Source organism: Leguminivora glycinivorella, chromosome 9 (genome assembly GCF_023078275.1).
Source record: "Leguminivora glycinivorella isolate SPB_JAAS2020 chromosome 9, LegGlyc_1.1, whole genome shotgun sequence".
In the NCBI taxonomy this organism is placed as follows: domain Eukaryota; kingdom Metazoa; phylum Arthropoda; class Insecta; order Lepidoptera; family Tortricidae; genus Leguminivora; species Leguminivora glycinivorella.
This window is the reverse complement of record NC_062979.1, coordinates 10741772-10762907: the sequence shown is the minus strand read 5'-3', so window position 1 is coordinate 10762907 and position 21136 is coordinate 10741772. Positions and strand designations below refer to the sequence as shown.

The 21136-nt window shown below is 35.8% G+C and overlaps 1 protein-coding gene and 1 pseudogene across 1 annotated transcript in view; one reads left to right on the top strand and one right to left on the bottom strand.

Annotated features, from left to right (window-relative positions):
- LOC125229839 overlaps positions 1–18412 on the top strand; it is a 49782-nt gene extending 31370 nt beyond the window's left edge. The window contains exon 3 of the mRNA XM_048134780.1: positions 18372–18412. Coding sequence (XP_047990737.1) covers positions 18372–18412 — 41 coding nt within the window. The remainder of the gene's footprint in view (positions 1–18371) is intronic.
- A 138-nt stretch (positions 18413–18550) lies between these two features.
- On the bottom strand, positions 18551–19562 carry LOC125229838 (annotated as a pseudogene).
- Between the last annotated feature and the right edge of the window lie 1574 nt (positions 19563–21136).

The window sequence follows — 21136 nt, the reverse complement described above, 5'->3', positions numbered from 1 at the left end:
CAGATGAAACTTTTCAGTATATTGGGTGTATAACTATAACAGTCGAAACCCTATTATAATGGAAGATTTTAAGTGATAACTGAATAAATATAATAAACCTCTATCAAACTTTATTACTAGTTATAATTTGCCTATCAAAAGGATCACCTTTTCATTGTTATTGGCGGTAGTCAAACTAGGAACTTTAAACAAATTTAATTTTGTATTAAATCGTTATTCCATAACTCTCACACACTCACAGTATTCAATAAAACACATAAAGGTAACGGAACAATAGATTTCAGAAATATGTATTAAAATGATAATCCTAATCTAATTTGTTTTCACCGAAGCAAACTAATGTCTAGGGTTAAATAATTAGTCACCGATCGTTTCATTTATTACTAAGATGCTAATAAACGAAAGTAGATAGAGTCAGACTAAGCTTAGTTGTCAACGATATTTAGCACATACATTACACGTGTTAAGGAAACGTTTGATGTTTAAAATAATCTTAACTTGGCATGACTCAAGTTAATCTACATGTTTCTTTTGTGGGCAAGTAAATCTTAAAAGCCTGAGTTGACAACCCTAGTAAAATCCTTTTGTGTAATGCATCCATTCTATTGCAGCGAGCGAAATGACGAAAATGTTTTCTATCTCCCTCCCCCGACTCTAGGGGCTTAGGCCACGGCTTTTGGACTAAAATGAGAAGCGCTGCTTGTTTGTGGAAAATCGATCACAGCAGTTTACCTTGATTGATATTGGTGGTTTAGGCATTTGATAGACGTTTGAGGAAGCTGGATTAAAATTATAGACGGTGTAATACGAGGAAACCAACTAACTTTAACAGCGTATTCCTCATTATATTAGAAGAGTAAAATGTCATATAAACTTTTCTGGATTTCGCCTACTTTCAGAGTTATAAGCATTTAAAAAAATAATAACAAATTACTTACTATTTTTCAGAACAAAACGCTATTTTGACGGCGAGGTTGCCGTTAACGGACATAAAATAATATATCTATCCTCGTTGATAGATGCCAGAAAATAACTAAATATAACAAAAAAAAGTAAATCATTGCAAAAAAAGTATTTTTTTAAAACAAAAATCAAAATATTTATTTTAAGTGCCAGTTTTACAAATAAAATAACATTAACTTTTTATGTGAAAAACTAAAAACCAATTACAGAAAAAATATTTTTTTTGGCGAAATTTGCTTGACGTCGTATTACATTTTATCTTTATTTTACCCTCTGAAATTCGTAGTTAAAATCTTTCGGTTCCCTCATGTTACACCGTGTAAATAAACATTCTGTTGTTTGTGAGCGAACATGAAGCGAAGATAGCAGTATTCTTAACCACCGATTATTAGGAAATTATAGACATATACTATTCATGCCAATGCTCCAGTGTAGTGACGGGTTACGAATTCCACCGTCCCCTTTGCTCCTGGGTGTGTCGTCGAAGTCGACTATGGGATATACATAGGTTCGAGGTGTTGTGGGCAATGAGCTAGCTAGCTGCCACATTATAACGATTTCATTTTCAATCGTAAACTAGAACTTTCCTTTGCTAATCCGCGAATAGATAACGTGCAAGTCAATCAGTGCTAACCTGTTATAATTACTTGCGTATTTTTTACATGCAATTAATTTTCCCACCCTCCCACCGCAAAAATAAAAATAAATACGCAAATAAATATAACAACCCACCACCAAAAATACAAAACTCGACACGTGTTTCGCCTCTCTACGAGGCATCCTCAGGAGCTGATGTTGACGGTCCGAAGTCCCGCAACTGACTGATCGTCCCCAGAATGGTCGGCCATATTTATACTTTGTCCACCCCCCCTACCAAGCAAGTTAGATGGAAAAATTCGTAATAACGGCGATGACGCAACATTCAACTGCTCATTAAGGATTAACCCCCTATTGTTGTACCTAATTATCTCCAACTGTTCTAGAACCCCCAAACGCAGGCCTTTCTCACATACATGTAAAACATCAAAAGAATGATTCTCTGATACAGTATGGTCACTCTCTATCAAATGCTTTGCAAAATTGGATCTCTCTGGATGGTTGTGCCTGTATGATGCCATATGCTCCTTATACCTAGTAGTGAAATTGCGGCCCGTTTGGCCCACGTACACTTTGTTACAAACATCACAGCTCAACTTATAAACCCCAGATTTTTTCCCTTTCTCGATCCTATCTTTGCCGTTACAAAGCTTGGAGTGCAAAGTGTTATTTGTCCTAAAGGCCACAGGAATGCCGTTTGACTTCAAAATCTTATAAATGTCCTCTGACACTTTGCCAACATAAGTAATGCTCGCTTGACACCTCTTAACCGGTTCAGAAGGACGTGCCGCATACAACATATTGTTAACCAAAACCATTCGCTTCTTTCTGATGATGCCATCAACGATTGATTTATCATAACCGTTCGAAACTGCCAAGTGGTAAATATTGTCCAATTCGGCTCGATAGTGTTCTTCAGAAAGAGGCACAGACAACATCCTATGCACATAACAGTGAAAAGCGGCCAACCTATGCTGCCAAGGGTGTGTAGAAGAAGCTGGTATAACTGTATCAGTATGTGTAGGCTTGCGGTAAATTTGAAATTGATGGCCATTATTAGTTTCGAACGGTTATGATAAATCAATCGTTGATGGCATCATCAGAAAGAAGCGAATGGTTTTGGTTAACAATATGTTGTATGCGGCACGTCCTTCTGAACCGGTTAAGAGGTGTCAAGCGAGCATTACTTATGTTGGCAAAGTGTCAGAGGACATTTATAAGATTTTGAAGTCAAACGGCATTCCTGTGGCCTTTAGGACAAATAACACTTTGCACTCCAAGCTTTGTAACGGCAAAGATAGGATCGAGAAAGGGAAAAAATCTGGGGTTTATAAGTTGAGCTGTGATGTTTGTAACAAAGTGTACGTGGGCCAAACGGGCCGCAATTTCACTACTAGGTATAAGGAGCATATGGCATCATACAGGCACAACCATCCAGAGAGATCCAATTTTGCAAAGCATTTGATAGAGAGTGACCATACTGTATCAGAGAATCATTCTTTTGATGTTTTACATGTATGTGAGAAAGGCCTGCGTTTGGGGGTTCTAGAACAGTTGGAGATAATTAGGTACAACAATAGGGGTTAATCCTTAATGAGCAGTTGAATGTTGCGTCATCGCCGTTATTACGAATTTTTCCATCTAACTTGCTTGGTAGGGGGGGTGGACAAAGTATAAATATGGCCGACCATTCTGGGGACGATCAGTCAGTTGCGGGACTTCGGACCGTCAACATCAGCTCCTGAGGATGCCTCGTAGAGAGGCGAAACACGTGTCGAGTTTTGTATTTTTGGTGGTGGGTTGTTATATTTATTTGCGTATTTATTTTTATTTTTGCGGTGGGAGGGTGGGAAAATTAATTGCATGTAAAAAATACGCAAGTAATTATAACAGGTTAGCACTGATTGACTTGATTGATTAGTTTACGATTAACATGGATTTCCGCAAAGTAACGCCTGATTCCATCGATGATTTCATTTTCCTTAAACCCCTTAACTGCTAAGAGTGCTACTGAAACTTCAGCAGTTACATAATTTCGTCGCTGCGCGTGCAAATTTCGCTATGTGTTTTTAACCTACTTTACAGGAGACACAAAAAACTGTTTATTTCGGCAATTATTGAACATAAATAAATCAATATTTTTATGGCATAAGTGTTTTCACTTTTGCATACATTAAGACATTACTTGAAATTTTATTTCAGTTATTATAAGGTTAAAAAAATATTTTTTCATAAATATGTTACATAGCGATTATAATTTGAGTCATAAAAAACCGGTATGTGTCTTACAATCACTTAACTAGATTTTATTCTTAAGGAACAAAATACAATTTGTGCACTTTATCGTTACATGGTTATTTAATCATATGATTTGAATTAACTATGTTGTTGTTTATTTGTAATTTAGCAATTCATTTTCGAATTAATTATTTCAGAAAAAACACGATTTAATACTATAAGCTTAATACACAATACTATAATAAAAAACTCGATTAAATTAATATATTACTACCAATATATTACAACTATAATAATATATTTTTTCCATTAATTTTTATGAATGGAGGTTATTTCAGTTACAAAGTTGCTCAATGTGGTATTATGTAAACATTTAAGTATTGAATAAGATTTCATTATACATTTTTTAACTTGAAAAAACTGGATAATGCTAGTCTGGCTCGAACACCGAAGGTTACGTGTATATTTTACTATTTTTTTTCTCACAACTATATTAATAATCATGTATGGTGTAATACGATTTATTTTCCAAATTTCATAGTTTAGGTCAACCGGAAGTACCCTATTAATTTTGACTTCCTTGAGAGTGTAGATTTTTTTCAACTCAATTAACCTATGTTGTATTTACTTAGAAATAAGGTTTTTTTACAGCTTCAAGGAACGGTACAGTACACTTGAGTATAGGGTTTTTCCGAAATAAAGAATATTGACAAATTGATAAACGGATTGACAAGAAAGTACATAATTGTATAAGGGTTCCATTTTTCTTTTTTGATCCGAAAACGATAAACAATCTTTGTCACTCAAAACTTTGTGTGATTTCTCAAGTCAGCTTTTTTTCATTTATTAAACATTTTATTTTCATTTATTTATTTTAAAATGTTTCCAGAAAGGATAGATAGATCATTATCACACAAAATTTCATACAAAACGATGTCTTACCAATGCAATGTTAAATCACTTGCTATTTTTTTGAGTTACTTAGCATAACTTTATCGTATTTCGATAGTTTGTAATATACGTTTACACGCACTGAACCCTACACGAAATTTGTCAGTATACTAAACACTAATAAATTTCTGACAGTTAATCTTAAAAATCAATTTGAAATGATTTATTTTTAACAAATATTAAAAAATAACTATTCGGTCAGAGTGAGTACTTTCAGACATAGTCTCAAAAAAAAGGGAAACTACACTCTCTGTCTCATTTATAGAGGTTATACTTGACTACAAACCCGCCTACCTTACACCATTTAAACAAGTTTTAAGAGAGTAGGCTAGATTTTTATAAGAAAAGCCTGCTATGTGACGCAAAGCACACGATCTGGAAACATTCACGATTTCTACAAATAGTACAAAATTATCGCTGTGTATGAGATTGTACAAATCGGGCACAAACATCTAACACATCTTTTTATACAATATTTCCGAAAATATAGCTATGTGTCGTAATTCACATAGCAGGCGCAATTCCAAAACTGCTGTTATAAGAAGATAATGTAGTTATGTGATTTATTGCAGTTAGCGATTATAGGAGGAACATTCAATGTATGGGCATCACATACCTACTTTTGATAAAACCTGTAATACTGAAATGAGCTCGACGCTGTTTTTGGAGCATATGTATTTAGAAATAAGGTTTAAAATGGCATTGAAAACGAAAAATTGTTAAAAATCACATAGCGAATTTTGCACGCGCAGCGACGATTTGTATTATTTTTTGGGAATACTTATATTTTTAAGAGTAGGTAGGTATAGATACAGACAAGTTGCGCAAATTGGTGTTTGATGGAGGTATTACAATCCAAGCCAATGCTTGGTTTGCGGCACTCGCAAGTAAGCGATCCAAGGGTTATCAGCGCTATACCTCTTCACCACGGGTACACTACACCTGACAGAGTTGTGGTCGTGATTGCCGCTTCCGTATTGGCTTACACAGCCACGAAAAACGTTGTCGGCCCACCTGACACTACTTGAATAGTCTGTTAGAGACTTGAAGGCCGATGATGATGATGATGAGTAGCGCCCTCACTCAAACAACGTGTGTTGCCGCAGTATAACCGCGACTATTTTTTCTTTAACACATAAAAGGTAAAATATAGTCCCTGAATAATTCATAGGCCTTATGCTGCGCAAATACACCAACGAACCGTGAATTTGGCGAATGGGCACAGATTACTTGATCAATAGATGGGTGGGTATGGTAGATGTTTACAGTACCTAATTACCTATACAAAAGAAGGCACATTAGGTGGAATTTAGTATACATTCTAATCGCCATTGGTTGGCAATCGGTTTGTTAGTATGGAGCAACATCCAAAAAGGTGATATTCAATTTATAAATTAAATTCATTAATAAAAAGCGTACGTACTCTAGACATCTGCTACTGTCCAGCTACAGCAGCAGTAGGTATCAATATATAGTTTCTTTTATATTCAAATTATTTATTAATCTAGTTTTAGATCTTGATAAAAAGTTTAAGTTAAGTGCATGTTCACGAATTTTATTATTTCCATCCAATTTAATTCATAAACGAAACATAATTGGACGAAGTTTAAAGAAAAGGATCCAATCCACAAAAATATTTAACATATTTAAAAGTCAGTCATTTCAATATTATTTTTTGTTGGATGGATTCTTTTTGCTAAACTATGTCCTTTTTATGATAATATAAATGAGTACCTGGTCTATAGTTTGTACTTTTGGCAGTTGAAAAAAGTGTAAACAAACCTGAGCTGTCAAATTTGAGGGTTGTTGTTTAGGTAACGTTTAGTTCCTGTTTTTTTTCCTTATTTAAAAATAATTGAGCTCACTACTATTTTCCATTTCATTCCAATAACATGTAATTTCAATTACAAACATATCTCCGTTGCATTTAATGAATATTATTCTTTTCTTGTGGGAATCATCTTCCAAAAAGTACCCAATTTTGCAGAGGTTAATAAATCACTACTAAAATATAAAGGTCCTTAGTCCGTTTTCACATTATCCGATCCGATATCGGATGTCGGACCGATATCCCATACATTACAGGCGCCATCTTGGATTTTTTCCATTGAAATCCTTCCGACATCCGATATCGGATCAGATAATGTGAAAACGGCCTTAGGCGATTATTAATTTTTCTGTTTGATGCTTGGTGTCAATCATCATCATCATCTGTTCCGAATTCGATATTTGTGTTTTCGAGCTTCCGTTTCTCCGTATGAGATGGTGATTGTTATATTTATGTATTTTTTATACTAGATGGTAGTTTCGTTGATTCAGTAATATTTAATAGGTACCGACCTATTAGAAACTTGTACCTACACTCCTTTTGTTGTCTATTTGGTCAAAATTAAGCGAAAGTATTTGTTTTTGGAATGGAACGGACCATAATTAGTGTGCTTAATTATTTTTAAATAAGAAAAATTGAACAGGAACCAAACGTTACCTTATAAACAACCCCTTTGACGGTTTGTTCACAGTTTTCTAAATACCTAAAAATACAAGGTATCGCATTGTTATTTTCACCTTACTTAACATTTATGCGTTTATAATCATTAAAATTGGCTCACCAATCTCACCATCAAGTAGTCACCTATAATTTTGTTCTTCAAGCTGGCCTTAAAAGGTTCACTACACCTGGATCTGTCAAATTTGACAGCCTCGGTTTGTTTATACTTTTTTCAACAGCCAAAAGTACAAACTATAGTTAGGTACATATTTACGTTTTCCAGAAAGTGGTGCAGCACGGTGTATTCATTGGCAAAATATTTATTTATATATAACGTAAAGTTTGGAAACCGTTTGGAAACCGTTTGGAACCGTTAAACCAAGGAAAAGGCGATTGTTTATTCAAACATGTGTAGTTAACTAGTACTACAGTCAACCCTAATAGCACCCATCTATTATAGGTGGTCTGTGCCACCAACGAACCGAAAATTGGTGAACGGAACACCGCTCGAATTCAATGGGTGACCCGTTTCAAAAATAATGGAAAGGAAAAACCTCCAATCTGGTTTGAATGCACGTAAACTGGTAGTTTTTGCTCAGCAGTGTTTTTTTATTACAGTTTCTTTATTTCTCTTTTCTAGGTACTTCACAGGAAAGAATTACATTTTCACTAAAATGTATAGGCAGATAAATAATTTAGGTATGGCTCCGTAAATAGGTCACACGCGCAGTCGCGCATGGTTCAGATAAATACAATTTTCACACTTTTCTTATGAAATGAAATCTCTCTCACAATGTTCTTTTACCATACATTATTCGAGATTTGATTTCTGTTTAAAGCGATTCAAACCCAATATTTGTGATTTATTACCATTAACTTACAAAGCGCCACGACGCACATAACGACAATAATATTGTTCTGGAACTAAATCTTACTTAATATAATGACAACCCACTCTGAAGTAACCAAAACACATTCTGTTTCACTATTTATTTAACACAAAAGTGAGCCAATGAGAAACGAGTCCCACACTTCTTTCAGTCAACAGCAGGACAGTGAAACTAATGCACTGTGAACAGTGTGAACGAGGAAACTGCACAAGTGAGTGCCTGCACAGCAAATGTTAGCGCACTGTGTCCACTTGAAGTGTACGGGGCATTCTCAAAGTTTTCAACATTTAAATCTTATATTTACGAGTAAATTAAAGGATTCAGAAGGCGTGGGCGACGTGGGCTGAAGCAATGTTTCAACTTAAATAGGTAGCAACTAGGGGCGGTCTGGAATACAATCAACTCGGTGGTAAACAATTATTATTAAAAGTAACCCTTCCGAAAAACGTGGATTTCGGTTCCTGTGGCTCGGAAACACGTGGTTTCTGTTTCTGAAACAACTTTTTGGGAAACAACTTCTAGAAGCTAAACTTTTTATCTTTATCATAGTTTGAACCCTGATACTAGTGTATTTTGACCTAGATTAGCTTAGCAATGTAAGAAAGAGTACAGATAACGTATAATTTAAGAATTATTCGAAAAAAATATGAATTTCCATGCAAAAATGTAGTAGTTGACGTACCTAGGCAGTAAAAATATCGAGGATCAAGACTAACCCGCTTATGGCTACTGTACGAAGTGATGGAATTACGTAGAAAACCAAAAAGTAATGCTAAAGTGGAGAACGAGTAAATTGTTAATGTATTCAGTGGATTGTGGCTTCTATTGGGAATATGAGGATTGTTCATTTACGAATCAAACAATGCATATGAATTATGAGCGTTTGAGATAATTTAAGCTAGGAAGGAGGGATATTGCATTGTGGCCAGCTATGACAAGTTAAATATACGATTTATGTTGTATATTCTACACAGAGAAAATAATCATTGCTGAAAGTATTTTATTTTTGTCTTAAACATTTCAATTCTTGTCGCTTAAAGGTCAGCATTTGTGTTCATAAACATTCAACCTTTAGAGGCTCAGAGGTGTGTATGAAATAAACTTGCGTAGATTTCATTTTGATCTCGCTTGTAAATGCGCTCGGATAGTCTATTATAATTTTATTCCGAGACTATAAACGCGAAATAAACAAATAAGGTTGCTTAGCGACTGTTAAAATTCCCAGATTGTGACTTATAAAGTTGACATTGTTTAATAACAAAATATACAGCTATGCAAATAACAAAATAAAATTGACAGCCTAAATAAAACTTTTAAATGCGGTTATTATGACTTACTTTGACGTTATGACGAACTTGTCAATATCTATCTACAACAACATATTAAAATTTGAAAATATTCAACAAATGTTTAATAGTGTGTGAGTATCTGTAATGTGAATGAACCACTATAACTTGCCACGGCTTACCGCAATTTGCCTCGTAAGGGTCTTATTTGTGAAACATGTGAAAACGCTGAAAAAGAGAATACTTTAAAAGTTTCCAGTGAAAATTCCCACGATCGTAAAGCTTCCTCATCAAGATAAATGCGCCACGAATTTTGTTTACAGACCGACCGACCGTGTTCCGTAATTTTATTAGTGCTTTTATTACCCACAGGAATGGGCAGCGTTTACAAACTTGTAGTTCTAATTATTTAGGTAAAATAGATACGTAATTTGTAGCAGGCAAATTATTAAAGGCGCATTTTATTTGCCCATCTCAAAACTGTTTTCATTGTATAACACATTCTAAACGAGTTGGGCCTGTAGCTATGTTGTCTATGTTCCATAAACGATATCGGCCACTTCTTCATCATGATTATATTTATAGCCTTAAATCGCTCACTGAGTATACGGGCATTTTCAGAATTTGGACACCCCAATTAGCGTAAGTCGTTAACAAAAATTAACTCGCTGTCAGTTTTGTGACGACAATTAAGCATAAAATCTGTCTAAAAATTTACTTTTTTCACGTTCTGAATGTAGATTATCGGTTAAAGTTTATGTAATTAACACAAAAACAATAGTTTTATAGAAATTTCATGCTTAATTATCGTCACAAACCTGACAATGAGTTAATTTTTGTTAACAACTTACGCTAATTGGGGGTCCCAAATTCTGAAAATGCTCATAGACCTCTCTTCGTGTACATATTATACAGTCGCCATCAGATAAGTATATCGAAGCTGCAAAAGTTCTCACAAATATTTGTGAGAGCTTTAGCATCTCATTATTTGATGGTGACTGTAGGCCACTTATCCCGATCCTAGGCTAGTCACATCATCGGCCGCTGTCGTCACATCGTACGTCGTATCTCAATGCACAGCATAATAAATAGTTCTGAGTCTTCTACAGAAGGTAATGTTCTGAGTCTTCTACAGAAGTTCACGTTTCGCTGTCTGGGCTTCATACAAACCTTGACACTTTCAGATGTTGCGTATAGCATAAAACAGGAGACCAAATCCGTTGTGTGTCGTGTGGACTATTCCGTGACATTATGCTCAGAATGGACCATTTAACGCAACTCATTTAAGTTAAAGTTAACTTAAATTGGTTTGTTTAGTTTTGTAAACTTGGTTTCAAGTTTATATTGAGTATAACAAGTAAAAGCGCTGGTGGCCTAGCGGTAAGAGCGTGCGACTTACGATCCGTAGGTCGCGGGTTCGAACCCCGGCTCGTACCAATGAGTTTTTCGAAACTTATGTGCGAAATGTCATTTGATGATTTGCCTGGCAATGATTTTTTAAAATATTTATTTATAAAATCAGAAATAGTATAATTTAATTAAGGCAAATGGGTTTTATTAAATTTTAACTATTTAGGGTACAGAGAATCACCCATTTGCCAGTTGCTTTTCGGTGAAGGAAAACATCGTGAGGAAACCGGACTAATTCCAATAAGGCCTAGGTTACCCTTCTGGTTGGAAGGTCAGATGGCAGTCGCTTTCGTAAAAACTAGTGCCTACGCCAAATCTTGGGATTAGTTGTCAAAGCGGACCTCAGGCTCCCATGAGCCGTGGCAAATGCCGGGATAACGCAAGGAGGATGATGATGATTGAGTATAACAAGTAGGTCAAGTTTTAATAAAGTTTATTCCTTGATTATTTATTTTAGCCGACTGAAAAGAAAAAAAAAGTCTTTCTGATCATTTGACGGACGAACATGAACCGTAAATCAGTAAATTTAAAGAGAGCTTTCATGTTAAAAAAAAGCGTGTTCAAAACACGGAGAAACTAAAAAGCCAAAAATAATAAACCTTCGAATTCAGATTTCTTATCGGATTGCAATAATCTGAACATCCAAATTATAAACAAATCAATTATTTTTGGAGTCGGTTCCAGACCTGTTCGTCGCCTTGCCCCGACTCCAAAAATAATTGATTTGTTTATAATTTGGATGTTCAGATTATTGCAATCCGATAAGAAATCTGAATTCGAAGGTTTATTATTTTTGGCTTTTTAGTTTCTCCGTGTTTTGAACACGCTTTTTTTGAAGGCGGTTTTATTTTTTGTTAAAAAGTTAATTTATTTGTTGATTTTTAGTGGTTCCTAGTGATATTATATGTATCAGTCCGAAAATAAGTACAGTAGTGAAAGAATTATCCTTTAACTCCTAACCGTTGAGGAGTTGACCTTCCATCATCAGCTCAGCCACATAAAATTATTACCATCAGGCGTAAATACTGGTGTACCTTTGAAAAATACACTAAGGACATTACATGTGCCTATAACATTTGAAGAGTTCCCTCGATTTCTCCAAGATCCCATCATCAGACCCCGACTTGGTGTCAATGGGACCATCTCGGGGTTATACCCGTTCGATCAAAAAAAAAATTTTGAAAATCGGTCCACGATTCTCGGAGATATCGAGTAACATACATACAAAAAAAAAAAAAACATTCAGTCGAATTGAGAACCTCCTCCTTTTTTGAAGTCGGTTAAAAATAGTGAAATCGCAACCGAGCGCTCGATCATACCGTGTGTGGTATCAAATTAAAGGGCTTTGCGAGTATTTTATAAATATATATCACATTATAGGACTTTTTCTACTTGACATTTTTATATTAAAGGAGGATTTTTTTTTTCTTCTTGGTCTAACAAAATATGAGAAAATGTCCAAAAGTGGTAATAATTGTACCGGTGAAGGCTCGTTTTCAATGAATTGGCAAAAATCAATAATAGCAATTTATAATCACTAAGGCATAACAGCAATTTAAGTAAACGTTGCAGATTAATTTAGTACAAAACTTACTTCGATGTGATGTAGATTTTCAAAGAAATTGTCACTTAATTTTAGGTAATTTCTGAAAAAATTGAATTCGCCTTAGGCTAGTTTACTCTTTTTCAAAAACTTAAAATAAAAATCTAGTCTGAAATGATTGTGGTACAGGATATACGAATTATAAATTTACCCGTTTTAATATTCAAAATTGTCCAAATTTTACAAATAAGATCGACTGATTCAGCTCTATACGTGCGTTTTTCTAAACGTGCATTAGAGAAAAATTCATAATTAATTTAGTGAGTTAGTTTTCAAAATCCAGTCTTATAAAAATCAAGATAATAAGATGCTCTAACTGGAACTTGAATGAAATAAATCTATTGGATAACGGAAAGTGTAGTATTTCACCGACTAAAACTATCAATTTTACATTCTTTTGACGTTTTTTTTTAAAGCAGCCTTAAACATAGGGCTCATTTCGGCGAGCATAGGCATCAATAAGCAAATTTGCTAAAAAAGAAAAAACTAACCTCCTCTCGCCTTCTCCTATTCTCTGAAAGTACATACTGTGGGCTTCCATTTTTTTAAGAGGGCGCGAGCTTGATTTGTAATTCAACGGTTTTTATTTCTATCAACATAGGTATTACATCTAATCCTGGATAAGTAGGCTACTTATCCAAACGGTCGATCAAATTACACACACAGCGATTACTCCGTCATAATCCAAATTAACACGGCTCAATCACTTACATAACCGTTTGAGAGGTCTAGGCTAAGTACTAATTTACGTCATATTAGCGAGGGCTCTCGCTAGTTAAACTTGTAGTTCAGCTGAATTACTGCTCATAAACAGAGGTTATTGGTTAATGGAAATCCTTGGAGTTTCAAGTAGGGTAGAATTGGTATAATTTTGATGCTGCTTAATATTAAATTCTTATACTTATATCTTAAATTAATTACTTATACTAAACGTCGGGACGGTATAAGTAAATGACGGCAAAGACATATAAAACTCCATCTAGAGAGATAAAGTCTAAGAAAAAATGTACCTCAGTACCATACAGAAAAAGGTACGGTGACCTAGATGGCATTACACCTTTGGGGGACGCTCGGCTAGATGGCGCTAATATTAATATTTGACATTTTAACACATATCAAGCTAAGAATATGGGCCAAATTGTCAAAACTGAGGTTCAAAAGTTTTAAGCCTTTGTCAAGAGATGGCAGTCTATGCACTGTGATTACACATTTTACTTCGACAGTAACTCTCTATAATACTTGATCCTCTTTGGTTATAGTAAAGGTAAGGTAGGATTTATAAGTAACAGCTGCGTAAGTACAGCAATGAAGGACCAAAAACAAAGGACTCAGTTACCTGCAAATGCACCCAACGAAAAAAAGGCAACATTTGAGATAGTACATAGCTCGTAAATTGGTTTATGCCGCAGCAAAAAACCTACATCTGTATGCCATATCTTCCCAGTTCTAATTTTTTTTTTTTAGACTAACAGTATTTCCACCTGTAACTGTACTGTGCGATAAACAAACGAATTATCGCCCACCGCCACCGTAAGGCACATAAGTTATTTTCGCAACCTCCTATCTAATATGTACTTCTTATAGTTTAAATGTGAACTTTATTTAGGTTTTAAAGCTTGTGTATGAATCTAATTAGGCAAGTAAGATGAGTCTTTTTAAAGAAAACTGTACACACTTCCTCCAAAATATTGATTTTTTGGGCTTAGTTTACTCAGAATCCTTTGTCCACTTTCAGACCTTAGACACGGAAAAATTTTCACCAAGTTTTTGACTTTCGTCGGTGGAGCAATTTCCACGTCTGTCGTTGTTCTGCCTTCACTTTGACGGCCTGACAGGAAACGACTTTGGGTTTTTTTTATTTCACTCATGCACATTGCACGCTCTCCTTGGTCTTCCTAACATGAGCCCCAAATTTGTTTTTTATCACGCAGAAACGTCTGCGAGCGATATTACATATTTTTAAATTAAAGGAAAAATGGAACAATTCACACCTCCGGCAGGACTCGAACCTGCGACCTTTGGCCTTATGGCCCCGGCAAGGCCAAAGGTCGCAGGTTCGAGTCCTGCCGGAGGTGTGAATTTTTCAATTTTTCCTTTAATTTAAAAATATGAGCCCCAAAATTAAATATTCTAAAGACATGAGGGTAAATTAACAAGTATAATTTTATTGGGAAACGCTCAGATACGAGTTTGGGTAGACAACTTTATAGTAATTACAATCAGACTCTGCCTCTCCCCGCGCAGGTAATTTCGTTACAAGCTGTGCAAGGAATACTTGTCTGTTTCGGAACAATTAACACGGTTTCTAGTGTTTGAGTCACGTTCAGAGATAAGCTATAGCCGTCAGCGGAAATTAAAATAAATAATATCAGATCGACCTAGCCCCGAACTAAACAATAAGCATAGCTTGTGTTATGGTTACCACTTGACTGTTGTTAGGCGACGAATTATCTCAAAAATCATCTGACTTTAACATCTCAATTTTTTTGGATTTTTTCTTCCAAACTATTATGTGGCAAAATATAATATTATCGAATGGGAGTTGTCGGTAGCTGCCTTTCCTCAACCCACCAACAAAACGGCAGCTGACGTCCTCGCGGGTTTATCATTTCGCGCTGGAGGTGATGACTGACGAACTTTTCGATTAGCCCGGTAATATAATAATTATAGAAGAGATCTTTTCATACAACGTTTCATTGTAATCAAAATAAAATACAGTCTCTAACATTTCCTCGCAAAGGCCCAGGATTCCGTGTTGAGCAATGTTCGAGTCAAGGGAGCGTGGAAGACGTTTGATTCTGTTATGAATCGGATTTGCCTAAATTAAATCAAATATCTAAGTGTACTCCTACCACCAGTTTTTACCATTCATGCAAGAATACAGACTCGATAGCATTAATGTCAAGGGCAATGTGTGTAATTTTTAGTATGTTAGGCTAGTATAAATAACCGTTGGGGGCGCTATTCTCTCCATGTCCATACTATGTTATTTTCCCTGACGTTTATTTTATCGAGTAATGTAATCTAAAACATAAAAAACTCATGGTAGGTAGGTTCAGTAAGCGAAAATTAAATAGCAACCATTAGCATTTTGTATGTCGATGGGAATTGTTGAATGCTTTGTTGAATGTTAAGCATGTTAAACGGTCCCGGGGCATAGGGAGTTAAAACAAGAACAAATCTAGTTAGATATATGTAGATGTAATTAATTTGATAAATGCTGTCTATTTCTTGCTAACCTAACCTATACCGAGTAAGAATAGTGTTTTTATTTTATAAAAAAATACTTGCCTAGATAATACAAAGGAAGACACAGGATTGGAAGAATTGGCCTGCACGGGAAGCATGGTCGCGCGATAGACGATAAAATAGCAGGCCGTCCCTATCGCACTATTTGTAAGTGCGATAGGGACGGCCTGATATTCTCGTCTATCGCGCGACCATGCTTCCCGTGCTTCTCTCGTTTTTGAGGTTCTTTGGCAAAATACTCATAAAAGATACCACCCATAATAAGGCCGCTTTTTAATAAAAATAATGAGCGTCGGTTGAATTTAATCTAAAATGTAAATCCATACTAATATTTAATAGGAAAGTGTGTGTGTCTGTTTGTTTGTCCGTCCTTCATGGCAAAACGGAGCGACGAATTATCGTGATTTTTTAAGTGGAAATAGTTGGATGGAGAGTGACATTGGCTACTTTTTGTCTCTTTCTAAAGCGAGCGAAACCGCTGGCAAAAGATAGTTGTAGAATAAAGTTCAAGTACTTAGTAAAAACGATTATTATGACCCTAAATTATAATTAACTAAAAACTTAATGTTTTACTGTTCAATAATCGATAAAAAACGATAAAATTCTAGATTAAAATATAGTATTCAAACTAACTTGATAAATGATAAGTTTTAACTTTGATAAACTTTCTAAAATAATTTACAGTTTAACTCATTTTGTAGACTAATGAAAAATAAATTGACTTTGTTTCATAATTCGCCTGAACTACATTTAAAAATTCATCATAAAAAGCCTTTATCAAATTCCAGTCTATAAAATAGAAATATACCTAATTTCAGAGAGAACGAGGGACAAAAACATTTGAGGATCACAAGAGTTGCGCCATATGGCGGGCGGCACGGGGTTTCAAACATCTATAAATATCGCCTTCACCGCTCTGCTGAATGTCTGTCGAGATTTTAGGTTTGAATAAATTGTATTTTTAAGTGAATAGAAAAGAGAAATAAAGACGACAAAATATACTTACCAACGGTCAAATATAGAACGTTTCACTTCATTAAGTGGTGAATGATCCGCAACTTGTGTTATGCCGTGACGCCGGGCGATACATTTTCAACTTCTTCATAGAAAAAAAATGTTCCCAAGAGGTTAACCTCTCTGGATAATAAAATATACAGGCACATAAATAAACTCACGCGTGTATTTCCAAATGGTAGGCAGTAAAACCCCTTAACTGTGAAGACAATTTTATCAATTTAGGGGTTGATGGAAAACGAAATAATGATATTGTAACAGATTGCTAGCCCTAGAGTGTGGGTACACCGCAATCGAACCCATGATTCACAGTCGACTTCTACGACAAACACCGGTGAGGTGGTAAAAATTTTAACCCGTCACGACACGAGTAAGAAAAACGTGTGGAAACGAACGCAGCGTATCTCATAAATATTACCGCAGTCAATAAAACTTTAACATCAGGCGCTAAAATATGCAATGTACGTCAATTCTAACAAAATAGAGACTAAAAAGCTATCAATCTTCCGTCTGCTTACCTATTCTATACGATACTATACCGTTTCAATACAAACATCGCTGTGTAAACACTGGGAGACGGATCGATTGAGCATCTTTCAAGTAGGCCTTCTACGCAGTTGTATTTACTTGTAGACATTCATTGGTTTGAAAGGATTAACGTGAAATGTATACTTAGGTATTTTTGTCAGGTCAAAAGGTCTTCTACTGTTCTGTCATATTAACTAGATACTTATACCTAATGTGTTTTTTACACATGAAATCAAGCATAAGAACCTTACCCTGCATGAACAACTTCTTTAAAATTTGCAGATTTGTAGCTTAATTTGAAACATATTCATAATGTTTTCAGATATCTGATCCAAACATTCATGTGCCGTATCTAATATATAAAATATTTACCTGGACTTATGAATAGTATTTGCCATTGGTGACTAAAAAACCGGCCAAGAGCGTGTCGGGCCACGCTCAGTGTAGGGTTCCGTAGTTTTCCGTATTTTTCTCAAAAACTACTGAACCTATCAAGTTCAAAACAATTTTCCTTGAAAGTTTTTATAAAGCTCTACTTTTGTGATTTTTTTCATATTTTTTAAACATATGGTTCAAAAGTTAAAGGGGGGGGGGACGCACTTTTTTTTCCTTTAGGAGCGATTATTTCCGAAAATATTAGTATTATCTAAAAACGATCTTAGTAAACCCTTATTTATTTTTAAATACCTATCTAACAATATATCACACGTTGGGGTTGGAATGAAAAAAAAAATCAGCCCCCACTTTACATGTAGGGGGGGTACCCTAATAAAACATTTTTTTCCATTTTTTATTTTTGCACTTTGTTGGCGTGATTGATATACATAAAAAATTTTGCATGGTCACGTAAAAAGAACAGTTCTTTGCAAAAAGCATTTTGCATGGTCACGTAAAAAGCAAACATGCTAAGAAACTGAAAGGTTCAAAAATTTATTTAGTCCATAACATTTCATAACAAAGTACGGGTTATCAGCTCAGTTACTTTGTTTCTGCACGATTTAACAGCGCCGCCGGGGATGCTAGCCACCCATTAGGTTTCATAATTTTTGCAGAGAAATATAAAAACGCCAGTCGTTGAAACTTAAAATAATTTTATATTCTTGTTTTTTGAAATATTTGATTCAGGTGTGTATAAATACATTTGATTGTTGTAGGACTGTACTGGATACCAAATGTGGATACAGTCTGTGAATGACAGAATGATTTTCGAAATGAAATAGGTATAAACGTAAGGTTTTTTTTAAAACATAATACTAGTGAAAATACCAAAAGAAAATTTGTATGAATGAGTCTCCTTCTTCTTCAACCTAGCGTTTTCCGGCCTAGCGCCAGAGTCCGCTTTCCTGCTCAGCCTTTTCCACTTTGCCCGGTCTTCGGCATCCTGAGGTGAGAGATTGTCTTCTTCCATGTCCGCTGTCACGACGTCCAGCCAGCGCTTCTTAGGCCTACCGCGGCCGCGTGACCTAGGGCCTTGGACGGTGAGGTTGAGGCATATGCTTCCGAAGTAGTCTACCGGTCTGTGGCCATACGACGACTGCGACTTTCACGTCACGGATTCCGAGGCTGCCACGGATGTGTTCGTTACGTATGCGATCTAGTCGAGTAACGCCACACATCCACCGCAACATCTTCATTTTTGTGACGTGAAGCTGCTGGACATGCCTTCCAAGAGCAGGCTAGGTCTCGCTACCATATAGTAAAACTGGTCGGATGATGCTCTTAAGCTTCACCGGTATCCTGGGGTCGCAGAGGAAACCGGTTACTTCTCGCCATTTTGCCAAAGCAGCGCTAATTCGGGCCTGGACGTCGTGATCGATTTCACCTGATTCGTGCAGCACGGACCCAAGGTATCCGGTTACTTCTCGCCATTTTGCCAAAGCAGCGCTAATTCGGGCCTGGACGTCGTGATCGATTTCACCTGATTCGTGCAGCACGGACCCAAGGTATTTGAATTTATCTGTTTTCGGAACAGATTCGCCTCCTACCGTTATGGGGTCGGGGTCAGTGCCGCCTTGTCATGTACTCGGTCTTCGCAACATTTAGTTTCAGACCGCCGTCCTCTAGCGCACCCTTCCATTGGTTCACTTTGTGCTCCAGTTTCTGTTTGTTCTCATCTGTCAGTGCAATGTTGTCGTCAGCGTACATCATAAGCCATGATGATAATGAGTATAAGTAATATTTTAAACCCGTGAAACGTTGTCTAACTCATACCTTGTCTACTCATACTCATACCTACCAGGTACCTTCAAAAGTTTAATCACGCAAATTTTGCAGGATTATCTAACTACAAAAGCAATTTTTATCGCGACAGTAAACAACGAGCAATTTGCTTACCCCTCAACCATAGATAATTTTACCAACAAAAGTCGTAAACAAAATACAAAGTCGAGAGGCACATAATATTAAAACTTGGCTCATTTATTGATATAAACTCCTTTCGAGTTACCCTAATTCTTGTTCTTGTTTCTGTACGAGGTCGCCATGCGAAAACGATTGTGGACTTGAGAATCTAAGATAGAACTTAATTGTATCTATTCTACTTATAGGTACATTTTCAAACAGGGTAATACGTATGGGTAAATGTGGCAAACAGAGAAGTGTATCTGGCGTTCACATTTTGGTATGTTGTTCACATTTTGGTATGTTTTAACAATGGTGTTTTTAAAGGATTTCCTACATTTACCACTAAGCATGAGTAGCAAGAAGGATGTATGAACTCGCAAAAAATCTGGTACGCTTAACCAAGGACGATTTAATACCGGGACAGACAAAGCCCATACAAAAAAGTGTACCCCTGAAATGTATGGGCCTTTTAGGCTTAAAACTATATGGCGCTGTTTCGCCGCCTGGAAGTGGCCAAAATCATATTTTACTCAAATATTTTTGCGTTTTTATTTTTTATAAGAACAAATGACATGTTTCTATAATTTTAATACCATGATATCACGTCACTACACATTTTGAAAAGAATAAATTTGTAGGCATCATCAGAACAGTTACGAATATGATAGAATTTAATAGGTGGCGCCAAAACATGGAGCCAAGAAAGTGGTTTACCACTTTTCGACTCTATTTTTAAACACATAAGGTTTAAAAGTGGTTTAAACCACTTTCTCGACTGACCGTACGATTCTTAGTATGAAGATTGTAAATCCATACTATAATATTATAAATGGGAAAGTGTGTGTGTCTGTTTGTTTGTCCGCGTTTCACGGCAATACGGAGCAAAGAATTGTCGTGATGTTTTAAGTGGAGATAGTTGAAGGTATGGAGAGTGACATAGGCTACTTTTTGTCTCTTTCTAACGCGAGCAAAGCCGTGGGCTAAAGCTAGTCCTATATAAATTATCCTTGGCTTAACCTACCTTAGTTACCTTACGTTAGATACGTTTAGTTTAGTTTTAAGTTATATGTTATAGGTATAAGTTTAGTCAGTTGCTCTTCCACAATTAATGTACAGTCAACAACACAGCTGTGTATACAAAGTGCCAAAAATATGTATACACACCTTTATTACAGGTAATAAAGTTCTGTATACATATTTTTGGCACTTTGTCTGTATACACAGCTGTGTTGTTGACTGTACCTAGTATAAAAGATGACACCTCACCTCCCTAGCACATATTGTTTACTTAAATCAAAGACATATATAACTCCGTATAGACGGATAAAGTCTAAGAAAAAAACGTACGTCAGTACCATACAGAAAAAGGTACGGTGGCCTAGATGGCGTTACACCTTTGGGGTACGCTCAGCTATGTAGATTTTCAAATCTGACGTTCAAATGTTAGTAGTAACTCGATCCTCTTTGCTTAAATTAAATATGCACACATGTTTAGAGTTATAGGCCAGCTCAGTACTTTAAGTAAAATTGTAATTTATTTTTCTATTAATGTCTGTAACTTGTTTTGTGAGCCAAA